The 13,961-nt window shown below is 47.6% G+C and overlaps 1 protein-coding gene across 5 annotated transcripts in view; it reads left to right on the top strand.

The window, feature by feature from the left end:
- Window positions 1-13,961, top strand: part of LOC133140284 (serine/threonine-protein kinase Nek7-like) — a 59,929-nt gene that overhangs the window by 32,775 nt on the left and 13,193 nt on the right. For all 5 annotated transcript variants that reach the window (XM_061260091.1, XM_061260089.1, XM_061260092.1 and 2 more), the window contains 3 exons: window positions 1,784-1,894; window positions 3,229-3,337; window positions 4,050-4,157. In XM_061260091.1, coding sequence (XP_061116075.1) covers window positions 1,784-1,894; window positions 3,229-3,337; window positions 4,050-4,157 — 328 coding nt within the window. The remainder of the gene's footprint in view (window positions 1-1,783; window positions 1,895-3,228; window positions 3,338-4,049; window positions 4,158-13,961) is intronic.

Here is a 13,961-nt window from a genome sequence, read left to right as displayed (position 1 = left end):
CATTATGATAGCTGTTACACACTTACACCTACACACCCTACACCTTGCGTGCTTCTCCACTGAACCCTCACCGGCCTGTAGTAACACATCTCATCAGGCTGTTACCCACGGTTACCCCCTGCCAAACGTTTCCCTTCACAAGCTCCCGGCACCTGTCTGTCTACGAGCGGAGTGCGGGGTGACGCGGTGCAGTGAGGTGTGGTATGGCGTGTTGCCATGCGGTGAGCTTCGTCTCTTCTGGCACCCCTCGGGAGAGCCAGGCTTTCTCCGCCAGTCGATAGCTGAATTCTGGAGGCTCAGACGGCCGCAGAGGAAGCGGGCCCGCTCATTGATTACCTTTAGCTCAGGCGAGCGCAGTGGCTGAGGACCGCCATCAACATGGAGCCCAGTCGGGCTCCACTGGCTGCCGAGGTGAAGCAAGCCGAGTGAAGCTGACTGTGTGAAGCTGGCTGAGTGAAGCTGACTGTGTGAAGCTGACTGTGTGAAGCTGACTGTATGAAGCTGTCTGTGTGCAGCTGACTGTATGAAGCTGACTGTGTATAGCTGACTGTGTGTAGCTGACTGTGTGAAGCTGGCTGTGTGAAGCTGGCTGTGTGAAGCTGACTGTGTGTAGCTGGCTGTGTGAAGCTGACTGTATGAAGCTGGCTATGTGTAGCTGGCTGTGTGAAGCTGACTGTATGAAACTGGCTGTGTGTAGCTGGCTGTGTGAGGCTGACTGTATGAAGCTGACTGTGTGAAGCTGGCTGTGTGGATCTGACTGTGATGCTGGCTGTGTGAAGCTGACTGTGTGAAGCTGGCTGTGAGCTGACTGTGTGAAGCTGGCTGTTACTCCGCACGCAGAATGGCTTCACTGTGTATTCAGCGCGTAGGATACCGCTCCACATTTACACCGGCTCCATTCGTATTTTATGTTCTGTAGCCTATATAAACAAGAGTAGGCTAATTAGCAGCAAACTATGTACCTCCATTGTAAAGAGAAATGGTCATTGGCAAAGCAGGAGGCTAAATTTGTGGTCTGATTAAGACCAAAGCCTCCAGCTCTATAAATAGCCCTAATGAGCACACAGTATCCTAGCTCCCACCTGCAGTTTGCACTTATTTAACACCCTTCTGCCATTCCCCATTTTGTGTTTGTACACGCTAGTTTCTGTTCTGTCCATGCTCGTGTTTACTGGCACATGCTTTTAACCAGTGGGTGTTCGCAGGTGCTGGTATTGTGGGCTGCTGATTTGCCCCCAAGTAAGACACTTAACCTGAATCGCTCCAGTAAATATGCAGCCAAATAAGTGAATAAATAATATTAAAAAACCTGAGCGATGCTGGTATATTACTCTGGGTTAGGGTTAGGGTTACCATAGAAACAGAACTATGGGTGCTGTTTGTCACTTGGGACTTTTACCTCGGCAGTCAATCGAGCGCTCACACAGTCTGGCCAGAGTTCTCAAAAAATGAGTAATGTATGAGTATTCATACATTTTTGTTAATAACCTTGGTGGAATCTAGGCAGGTGGGGAGAAAGAGTGCTTGCATTGTTGAGATTTTTAGATTTAACTGATTCCAGGCCAGTTTCCCTGCCTTCTATGTCAGGAATCCTCCAGACATTTCGTGTCAGTTTTATCGACTGAACCAGATGAGCTTGTATAAACTCCAAAGGACAGGGTTTTGCTGTAGGTTTGACGCGATGGTAAGATGAATAAGTAACTCCTGGCGGGTGGGCGGGAGCGCGGGAAGGGTCTGTGTTCGCGAGTCACAGAGCGACTCCTCCTTTCCCCCCCCCCTGCAGCAGCTCAACCACCCCAACGTGATAAAGTACCTGGACTCCTTCATCGAGGACAACGAGCTCAACATGGTTCTGGAGCTAGCCGACGCCGGCGACCTGTCTCAGATGATCAAGGTCAGAACCCCGACGGCCGCGGCGGGTCGTTACCGCCATCAAACCTGGGGAGACGCGGGCCGCGTCCGGGCGGGGGGGAGTGGGGGGGGGGGGGTGGCTGACAAGCGGGGGGGGGGCTGCGGGTCGGGATCATTATGGCAGCCACTGTTTGTCGTCCTGCTCCATTATTTATGTGGCGGTGCGGAGTCGGTGTGGAGAGGGTTCAGGAACGGGGCTCGCTGTCGGACACATGTCAGAACCCCCCCCCCCCCCCGCCCCACGCCCCCACACCTCTCCGCTCGCTCTCTCTCACTCGCTCGTCTTACAAATGCGTACACGCACTCGTCTGATAGCGCTAAAAGCCATGCCCCCTCTGCCTTCCTGGCCGCACAGTCGCCACGGTGATCGATACCGTTCCAGGGGAGGTGCGGAAAAGTATTTTCGGTTTCAGTTATTTTCAAATTTATTCAAAAGTTCTCTTAAAGAAGGTATGATTAAAATGCAGAATAAGCATGACATCCATGACTAAAAAGATAATGAGTGATACAGAAGTTATTATTTATTTCAGTTTTTAGTTTCATATTATTTGTTTCATTTACCTTTTACCTGTCATACAGTATATTGTTTTAAAATTATATTAAAACCCCCAAATTTAATAAGGACCAAAACATGAATAAAATGTAGCAATTACTGGCATCAATTTACTTCATAACACATGTGCAGTCTAAGTAAAAAAAAATACAACCAATTTAGTATTTTTGGTTTGTTTTATTTTTGTCAGCTTCATTTTCCCACAGCACAAAAAAAACAATCTAAATTCAAGAATTTCATATTTAGATAAATGCAAGACACCTTGTAATTTTCAGTTCTAATATGCATACTCCAGTCAAAATATCCCTCAGTATGCTTCCGGCAAAATGTAAAAAAAAGGTTTAAAACTGATAAATAAGAACGATATGTTCGTAAACATGTGTTGTATTGTGGCATTAAATACTCCGCGTCTCAGCGGTTAATTGATGGGATTGGTGTTAATTATGCGCCGTGGTCATTCAGGAGTGGTAAACCTCATTAAGCAGCAGCATGTAATAGCTCCTAATTGGCAGCTCAAAGAATGGAGTGGAGAGGGTTAAAATGTTAATGCAAAGATAAATAATTCTTCTGATGTTTAGCAGTATTTCAGCAGTCACTGGGAGACGGATATGAGATGATGGGCGCTGTGTGTGCGCGCGTGTGTGTTTGCGTGTGTTTGCGTGTGTCTGTGTCTGTGTCTGTGTGTGGGGGTGGGGGAAGGTTAGTGGCAGATTGCTGGTTGCCAAATCGTGCTCATATTTTATGCATACCTCCTTTTTCCACAGTATTTTAAAAAGAAGAGACGACTTATCCCTGAAAGGACAATATGGAAATATTTTGTACAGCTATGCAGCGCCTTAGAGCACATGCATTCCCGTAGGGTGATGCACAGAGGTAAACATCTCTCTCTCCCTCTCTTTCTCTCTCTCTCTCTCACTCACTCTCCCTCCCATATATCTCTCTTTTTCATTTATCTCTTATTTCCCCCTGATATCCCCCCCCCCCCTCCCTCCCTCCGCGTCTTTCCCTCCGTCTCTGGTTAAAGACGGCCGTTTGGGTGAGTTTTGTTTGCCGTGCGTCGGCTTTAGCGCGCGCGCTAATCACGCAGCGGGCAGCGTCTGCCGTAGCCGCGCGCGAGGAGACGGAGCGGGGGGAATCCGCCGAGCGGCGTGTGTCAAAGCTGCCCATTAGCGGAGCTGACAGAGCTGTCCGTCACGCAGCGGGTAGGAGGGTCTCTCTCCGCCGCCACTCACCTCCAGCTGCGAAAGCACGCCCATCCCGTCTCTTCACGCCGCTTTCATTAGTGTTTACGGAAAAAGGACTGGGGAATATTTAAGCGCGCTTCTCCCGTGAACTCGGGATGACAGAGAGAGCTAAACATCATTAAAATCCATCTTGTCCCCCCCTCTCTCTCCCCCATAACACTTACATCAGCATTTTGAGATGGGATTTGCGTCTCTGTTGTGGGGAAATGAGCCGCGGGGGTTTGCGGTGGCAGGGGAGGTCAGCGACGGTAGAGAGCCGCGCCGGTTTCCTCCCCAGAGAGAGCGCGGAGCGGAGACGAGCGGACCTCACCTTTGACCCATGACCCCCCCCTCTGTCGCAGACATCAAGCCAGCCAACGTGTTCATCACCGCCACAGGAGAGGTGAAGCTGGGGGACCTGGGGCTCGGACGCTTCTTCAGCTCCAAAACCACCGCTGCACATTCCTTAGGTACGCCCGCACACCGGCCTACACACCCCAACGTCACCCCCTCACACCGCTGTTCATGCGCTGCTCCATACTACTGTGTACCCCCTTTCTGCTGAAAACAAACAGGTCAAGGTTTTGTAACAGCTGGTAGCTGGTTGACCAGTTCAGACCAGCTCCCAGCTTGACATGGTTTGACCAGCTCAAGCTAAACAGGTTGACCAGCTACCAGCTCAGATAAGCTACCAGCACTAGCTCGATGACCAGCTAGACCACCTCTACTATATGACCAGCTTGGCCTTGCTGGTTGACCATTTCATACCAAACTGGACTAGCTTATAACCAGCTTGACCAGCTCAATTTTCAAGCATAGCTGGATTTTACAGCAGGGCTTCCCACAGTGCGCTTTCAGAAGAAAGGGGTTCTTTGGCTTGTCTCCATAGATTATTGTCTCCATTTTTAGTTCTTTATGGAACCATCAACCGCTAATTTTGCCTGACAAGGAACCCTTTAACTTCATCAGGCTTTTCTATTGAGGGTTCCTTTTGGAACCATTTTTTATGAGCGTACACACCACAACATAACACACCTCAACCATTTACACACCTCTACAGCCACACCCATCCACACACTCAGTTCAGTGTTCAATTTAACTCTATTTGTAGGGGGCTTTTTACAGAAACTGTCACTAACACGCTTTACAGTGGACTACAACTGAAAGCACACATATACACACCTGCTTACCAAGTTAATCTAGCCTTCAGAGACAATTGTAATGAGATGTGCCAGTTTGGGGTTGCATATACAAAAAAAGCTGAAGTAAATACAGAAATGACTTTGAGTAGACGGAGACTTCCTCTTGTTACTGGTCACACTCATCACATCCTGATTGTGGGCGAGACTGTGTGTGAGGAGGAAGCACGTGTGTGTGACATTTCCTCCTCTCCTTTACCCTTTTTCACCACACTGTAAAAATGTGGCGACGCAGTACGCCTTGGTGCTTCTGCTTTTGTGGTGACGGTGTGTGTGTGTGTTTGTGTGTGTGCATGCATGTACATACCACTGGGTACACGTACATACATGTATGTGTGTGCGCATGTGCGTATAGGTCCCATTTTGTGTTTATGTGTATGGGCGAGATTTAGAGTATATGAATATTGTGTTTTACACACTCTAAACATGTTCCTCTATAATGGCTTTTAGACAGTGTTTTTGTGGAACAGCATATATGTCTGCGTTTGGGGTGTAAGTGTGTGTGTTATGATTTATAGTGTGTGTTGTGTGTGTGTTTTCATGAGCATGGTGCATACAGTTACACGCTTGTTGGTGTGTGTGTTATGATTTATAGTGTGTGAGTATGTGTGTGTGTGTGTATGTGTGTGTGTTGTCTGTGTGCATACAGTTACACGCATGTTGGTGTGTGCTTGTGCGTGTACACCCATGTCGGGGGCTTGCGGTGGGGGGGTGGGGGATTTGGGGAGGGGGGTGTGGGGGGCACAGGAGGTCTCGTGGGGCAGGATTAGCTCCCTGCCTGCCCCAGGCCACAGCAGCCGTGCGGGGGGATTAGACGCACACACCCCGCGCCCTGGCTGGATTAGGCCACTCTTTCTGTTTCATTTCCAGCGCTTTCTCCACCGGGAGCCCACAGGAGGAAACGCTCGGCTGCAGAAAAGTGCTAATTGATGCCACAGGAGTCAGGGGGTGTGAGGAAGGAGAGAAAGCCATCCTTTATTCCTCTGGCTCATTCTCTCCCTTTTTCTTTTTTTAATGGGTAGCTGTATACAAAACCTGGTATGAAAGGATCGATAAATTCAGTTTGTTGCAGCATTTCGATTTAAATTTCTAAACCTTTCAGGTATTCTAAAGCCGAAGCCTATTCATGTTTTAGTAAAATAATATTAATACTACTACTACTACTACTATTAATACTACTTATAATTATAACAATAATAGTAACCACACAGTAGTACTAGACAGGCCATCAGATTCCTTTTGAAAACGTACTGTAACAATACAATGCACAGTTGGAAAGGCTTTCTTTCAAGTTTAAAATAAACACAATTGTAATTTTAATGAATTTCCTATTCATGCGATACTGTACAAATATCGAACACAGACTGCCCGTATCCAGATATTTACCTTATGGCCAATTTATTTTTGGATTAGACATGGGTATGAGAATTACGAAGGTTAAAATGTTTTTTATGTCTGCAATTCCTTGTTAAATTCTTCTTTTTAATTTAAATGTAAATTATTAAACTGTCAGCATAAACAGCAGAATAATATCTAAATGCACATAAAACAGACATTTCAATTGTTTAGTTGTTTTAGTTGTATCTCTAGCAGGAAGATAAAATGTTCATGCTCCTCCTCTGACCACTCATAAACCTGCTGTTGCGGGCTCATTTGTAATACATGTCCGCTACCATTTAAACCCGAGCGCTGCAGGAACAGACAGACCGCTCCTTGTTTGTGGTCTCCCACTCACAAAATGGCTAAAACACTGGTCACAGACAGTGAGGTCAAACATATTTTAAGTGCCGCTGATCCGTCTAACAAATCCATCTAGCGGTGTTAGTGAGCAGCTGATTACAAAGCATCTATTTCCTCTTGGCCCTGTGTGTTGTAGGGGGCCGTTTTCTGTGTTTGTGTGTGTACGTCTGCATGTGCATGCATCTATGTGTGTGTCTGTGTGTGTGTGCCTGTATACGTGTGTATGTGTATGCACATCAATGTGTGTTCATGTACGTGTACGTGCGTGTGTGTGTGTGTTCGTATGTGTGGGTGTGTGTGTGCACGCACGTCTGTGTGCCTGTATGCGTATGTGTGTGTCTGTGCGTCTGCGTGTGTGCCCATCTGTCTCATTTTGCCAGCGTCTTGCTGTGCCCCTGTCTCTCTCCATATAAAACGGCAGCAGTCTTTGAGGATAATTTTCCCATCTCTTTTGATGTAAAGCTAATTGCCGCAACTTTACATTAGCCACCCTATTGATGTAACTGCCTTTCAGCAGTCATTAGGGCTCTGTCAATGGGCTGAGAGGCGGAGCGGAGGGAGCTGTGGGGAGCGGGCATGCGCGGCCCCCTCAGTGGCCCCCCGGGGCGCGTGGCAGGGCCCCGTGAGTGCGTCATCGACTGGCAGGGGGACGCGCCTCTGGTACGGAGAAGGTATCATTACGGAGATGAGCGGACGGGCGATCATAGCTCGGCGATGTGGGCCGGAGGGGCGGGGGCCGGTACAGGGGCTGGCTGGAGGGCTCTGTCTCTGCATAGGAGCAGCGACTGACTGAGTGTGACGGCGTAGGGGAAGACAGGGCTCCAGCCACGAGCCGGGCCAGGGACAGGTCACTCTGGGCAGCCACTCGCAGCAGGTTCGGCCTGCTGCTAGGGCCGATACAATTCTCGGTCCTGTAGGTGTGCTGTATAGTGCAGGCTGCATGCCGTTCCCCCTTGTTAACCATTTACGCCTTTAAGGTGTGATTACATTGTTCTTCACTGAACAGTCTAGTGCTGATGTAACAAGCGCTGCTGGTAATGAAAAAAATGGACTTTGAAAAAGCATTCCAAAAAACGTGCTTTTTAGGATAATGGTCTAAGATCACAAATATGCCATTAGAGTGTTCTTAATTGAACACTACTGCTGATGTAACAATCACTGGTAACTGAACACATAGAGTTGAAGAGCACAGACTTAAAGTTTTGAAGAAAATAAAACATTGCAAAAAACCTTCTCTTCTAAGGGTTAAAGTCTTCAGTGAGAGCCCTCTTACTCACTGCTCCTGACTCAAATCTGGATTACGTCTCTTGGGTTCAGAAACTGTGTCACATCTGTAGGTGTTGCTATGGTGCTCGAAGCTGATCAACAAACTGCGCCCCCAAGTCGGTGTGGCAATATTACCGGCTGTGGTAAAAAAGGTTTTTTTAAGGGTCTTGTCCCGATGGAGTGGACTGTGCTTGTTCTGGAAAGCATTCCAGAATGCAGCGACACGGCTGTGGCAGCTGATTCTGATTGTCGTCAAGGCACCGGAAATTACTGTTCTGGGGTGACTGCATAAACTGTAGTGTAATATTTAAATTGTCATGGCAGTGTGACAGCTCAACATTTGGAGGATTTTATGGAGATTTATGGAGATTGGAGCTGTGTTTGCGGCATGAGTAACATTATGACACTTAGCTAAATGCAGTATTCACACAGTTTTGTGGGAGCAAGATTGTCTGCTGGTTTTACCAAGGAGCTCGAAGATACACAAATAATTACCCTGAGTAAAGGAGAGAGAAAAAGTGGGGGGGGGGGGGGGGGGGGGTAGTGGCATTTACCTCCGTAGTTACAAAACAAGATTAAGATGAAATGGCAGTTATTATTCATATCTTTATTGTTTTTATGCACGCACTTAGGAGCACAACCAAAATAAAGAAGGTACCAGGTCCATTAAAATAAAGTATGAGGTCTATTAAGCATTATTTCAGGGGGAAAGTTTTGCGCTCACTGTTGTACAGTAAACTAAATGATTTGGTACCTCTCCTGTCAGGCAGAGCAAGGTAGCATCCTTCTAATGAGCCGTGGCTTTGTAAATGACTGCATGCCACACGAACATCAAGTGTCATTAAAGAAAAATACGGTGCTTTCTGTTTTAATCTGTGCGTCTCTTTATGAAGCTACAGTTATTTATGGCATTAATGAGTTACTGGAGCTCTAGAGCTCTGACCTTCCTATTTAGTAAAATAATCAAATTGTGTTTATTGCATTGATAAGATGCTGTGCAGTAAGAAGGGGACTCTGTCTGATGTCTGATCTGCAGTTGGAGGCTGGTGTCAGAGCAGGGCTGTGCAGAGCGAGGGGCAGACACTCAAAGCAAGGAAAGGGTGCAGCAACCTGAAAAAGCGCTGTTTTACTGCACCCAGTTATTGTACAGAACATATTAAAAAGAATGAATGAAAATGAATGACAGCAACGATAATAGTGTAAATATAATTTTTTTTGCAAATCAAAGGGGCACAGGTAAATGTCCCCCCCCCCCCCCCCCCCACACACACACACACACACACACGCTATGGCCAGAGTGGGCTCTTATAGACACTGTAAGAGTTGATTTAATTCTGCTGCAGTTCAGCAAACAGTGGAAATTGTACTGTGTACAAGTTCCTCTTTTAATACTGGTGCTTGTACCATGCCTATCATATTTGGATGTATGAGTTATCATATATCAGATATACCGAAGGGCATAAATTGTTACCTGTGCCAAATTGTTTGTTGCTATATATTTTTTTCAGTTGGCCCATATCCATCTCTGTAAAGCCTTGAACTATTGGCTTCGGTCTGGACTAGTCATGAGAATACAGATGTTATGAAGACGTGAATATTGCGCTGCGTAGCCGAAATTAAAATGGAAGCGCTTTGACAGACTTTCAAACTCCTGTTCCACAGCTCCGAACGAGCCGGCTGGGAGGCCAGCGGACGGCGTTCCGGTCTCTCAGACGGCGAGAGGTTTTCCGTACGGTGGCACGCGCGAGGTCTGGTGCAGTACAGCAGCCTCGTTAAAATGGCCGCCGCGTGTCCAGTGTGGGCGCCTATGCGTCTGGCTCAGTCACAGGCGACTGGAGATTAAAGGCGCGATGGCGGGCGATGACAGCGTGCGCGGTAATTACGCTCCCGCTCCTCGCCCTCTCCCAACGAGGAGAGCGCCCGCTTTTAATTTCGATTAAATTTCTGTATGCAGAAACGCCGACATTGTGTGTATGTGTGTGTGTGTCTGTCTGTACGCCTATACGGCCTATATATTTTTGGTGGAGGACAACTCATTAGTGTCCAGAGAGAGCAGCAGAGATGTGGCCGTAGCTTAATGAAGGCGACTGGCAGTCACAGGCAGCGACTCTAACTAGCCGGCGACGGGCAGAAGTGCGCGGGTTGCCCTGGCAACAACTCTGAACTCCGACCCCGAAGGTTAGCGACCCCTGCGCGTACGAGGATCACAGGAGTATGCAAATGCCCTCGCGCTTGGCTTCCTGCTTTTCTTCCTCCTACTCTTCCCTCCGGTTTCTCCTTCATCACCCTCCCCCCCCCTTTCCGATGCACATGCACACTCCGGCGACACCCTGGCAACCAAAGGGCAGGAGACGCCGTGGCAACCAGCCTGACAGGTGTACTGTCCGCACGCCTGGCGGCGAGGCCGTTGCCACGGGATGCAGCGGGGAGCCGTAATTAGGAGCGGGAAGCGGAGCGGACGTCAAACAAACGATCGGGCCGGGGGGGCGGTGTTTGTCAGGGGGACGGCCTGCGAGAGAGAGAAGTGACAGCGCACGGCGGGATAATGAAATAGAAATGAGAGATTCGGCCGCGCGCGGGGCGAGGCTCGGAGCCTCTCGGCTCTCTCCGCCCGCCGCCAAACGAGCCCCCCTGCGCCGTCGGCGGGGAGACGGCGGAACAGGAAATCTCCACGGCAACCCCCCCCACCCCCTCCCCCGGTGGAGCTTCGCCCTGTCACCCACTGTCCTCCCGAAAAACGTCAGCCCCTCTAATTAGCCTCCGTCTCCCCACACACGGCGCGTGTGTGTTTGTGTGTTTGTGTGTTGGTTTGTCTGCTGAGATGTGTTTGCAAGATGTGTCGATGAGGAAAATGCGAAATTAAGCTGTCTCTGACTTTTTTGGGGTTTTTAATGAAATATTAAATATGTTGGTATATGCATGGCTGTGTGTGTGTGTGTGTGTGTGTTTACACATGCGTGCCTACTTGTGTATATATACATGCATGCATATTTGTCTCTGTATGCGTGTGTGCGCGCGTGTGTGTGTGCGTACGGTTTCTCACGTTGCAGAAGTTCCACCTCATTCAAAGCTTTATCACAATTTAAAGGCAATCGAGGGAAGAAAATGTTGAGAGTTTGTGGGTTTAGAAAATTAGAAAAGTTCATGTTGATAATAGTTTTACAATTACAAATGGATCTTTTAGAATATAATTACTGTGAGTTTCCCTCCAATTACCCGGAATCCCTTTCTTTCATCTTTCTGTCTTTTGTTTAGCTCTTGTTTCCCCTTAGCTGTTAACAGTGGGGTTTATAATTAAAAGGTAATGAAAGTGTTCAAATTCAAATCGAGTTCTTGGTGCCAAATTACATTAACTAAAAGAATAGACTGTACTATACTTTGCCACATATATTTTACATGAAAACAGAACTTCTGACGCTCCTCAGTACAAAGCAGGTTTCTTCAAAAGATTGTTGGAAGTGTATGTATGCAACTTGAGTGTGAAAGAAAAAGCATAAAACCGTTACCTTAATTATTTGTAGCAATTCTAGAGATCTGGTTATCTTATTACTTCAAGATTTCTGTCCTTTTAGTAACATATTTAAACTTTTGTATTCATACAAAAATCAGATGACCCTTTTGCTTATTTTCACATTTCAAATCAATAATATGCAGGAACCTTATACTGTAGAATTAATAAGATATTTTCTTGGGGGGTGGAAGTGTCTAGCTACTTGAAACCCCAGTTGTTACACATTTTCAGGGAAAGCTGTTATAGATTCTCATTGTAATTGCATCCATCGGGGTCTGAATTGAGTCAAAACCACAATTCTGCGTGGAGTGCATTGGTTAGACTTGGTGTGATTTTCTTTTTCTGAGACCACAAAGCAGGGGCTGTTGGAATGCATGATCCCGAGGAATACAGTAATGAATACATTGGCATAGATTTATGAAATAGTCTTATGATGTCACAGACACTTAAGTTGTGTTGTTGTGCAGCCCTTCAGAATGTGTGTGCGAAGGCACACGTGCATATGTCTGCCCTAAACATGGGTCTGTGTGGTGCTTTTACATGTAGCTGTGTCCATCAAATTCAGCTGCCTCGTTGGGACCCAACGTCCACCCCTAGCCCCACTGAAGTGCTTGGTACTTTTGGGCTTTTAGGAGAAGGTGACCATCGTTGGGCTGAATGGCCTGTTATGTTATGTTATGTTATGTTATGTCCTGGAACATGTTTATTTTGGGATCGTGCCATCCCACCTGGAAAGTGGCGCTCCATCAAAAGAGCAGACAACGGGCCTGCATTACAGTACAAACGAGCAGCATCGCTGTCGACAGTCTTAACAGAGCAGCGGCTGTGTTCATCAGAGTAGAAGTCAGTGAATCTTCAGCGCACTTTGGTTTCACCGCATTAAATTAGGCGTGCGACTCTGGGGGTGGGGTGGGGGGGGGGGTAGATTTGCGGACGTGGACGTTTGTGCAAAACCAAAGCCAACCTGTACTCTGATGGATGTTTGGAGGGGACTGTTAATCAAAGATGCTGATGTTTTCCATTATTAATTATCTGCCCGGCGATAGCTCTAGCGCTCATTGACTCAGATAAATATTGGTCTAGCTCAGCTGGCTTTGTGCATGATAATGCCATGCGAAGGCTTTGATTAATAACCTCTGATTATCCTGTTCTTGTCATATTGACTAATGCGGCGCATTGGCATGCCGGCGCTGATTGGACTGGAAGTGGGAGAGCGCCGCGGCGGAGAGCGCTCATTACAGGCCGTCCCTCTGCGTTAGCGGCCGCCGCAGACAGACCGTACGAGCCGTCAGTCTTTCATCCGCCGCCTTAACGTGGGCTGTCTGCCCGGCGACGGGCCCCCTGCGCGCAGCCTGGCTTTTCCGCAGAGCTAGCGCTCGCGCGCCGCTAACGGTTTCTAAACGGATAACGCGCTTCGCCAACCGCTGCTTTCTTTTTCCGTTTCTGGGGTCGACGAGGGTCGGGGTGTCTCGCCATTGTCCTCGCCTGTGTCTCTCGTCGGACGAAGCCCCGAAGCCCCGGTCGTTCATCTGTTATTGCGAACGTCGTCTGCCGTTCAGCCCTCGCTTCCCGGCCTCCGCTAATCTACGTCGCGGGAGACTCGCCATGCGGCCCCGTCACGCCGCCGCAAAGCAGAGAAAAAACAGCCCCGTTACCCGCACGGTGTAGCTTCATTACCCTTCATGTTTATCATTTTTCCTTCTTATAAACTGTACCGCAGGATAATTATTCATAACCATACAAACACATCTTAAAATGTATAAGATTGTAATACTTGGTGTATTTTAACACCAAAGTTTGTTTTCCATCCAACCACAAGATATGACATCATCGTGTACCAGTGGGAGCGTATCTAGATCAAATGTCTGTCAATTTTCCGTTTCCCTCCAATCGACATGCTTTCACGCAGCGGCACGTATTCTTCCCCCCAGAGCCATAGGCTACGCCTTCTCCCTCCTTGTTTAACATCAGTCAAATCCACTGCCCAAAAATCCCCCAAGAGACCCTCTGCGCTCGCGTATACGTCATATTGTGGAAGCTAGTGCTGCTCTAACTTCCGTTTCAGCGTGTCTTAAAGATTTGTCAAGTTTGTCAACAAAAAAGTTGTTAGCTTTCACAGCCCGTAAAGTGGTGCCGCGTGTGCCTGACGACGCTCCGAAAGCTCTCACCTTTGGAGAAGGTGAAGAACCTTCTGTGAAGCCCAATGAAAGCAGGGCCCAAACAGTCAAAAATAGCATGCCACATTGGGCGTTGCTTGTGTTCAAAGCTGTAACAATTCAAGAGATGCAGAGAACAAGCATTAACTCCCCAAAATATGTCTCAGATTCATACTCGGTAAAATGTTGAATTGTCACTGGACATTTTACTGTGTACTACACCAATACAATTATTCTGTCAGATGTACCAGAATTGTACTCCAGGTTCTGTTAATTGGCACAAAGTGCATTTACAATCTTATAAACATACTGTATGTGAATGTATGTGTGTATGAGCAGCGATACATAAGGGTATTTACTGCAGAGCTTTTTATCTCCTGGGAGACAAAGCGATAGCAAATG

Source organism: Conger conger, chromosome 11 (genome assembly GCF_963514075.1).
Source record: "Conger conger chromosome 11, fConCon1.1, whole genome shotgun sequence".
Classification (NCBI taxonomy): domain Eukaryota; kingdom Metazoa; phylum Chordata; class Actinopteri; order Anguilliformes; family Congridae; genus Conger; species Conger conger.
This window is presented reverse-complemented; position numbering and strand designations above follow the sequence as displayed.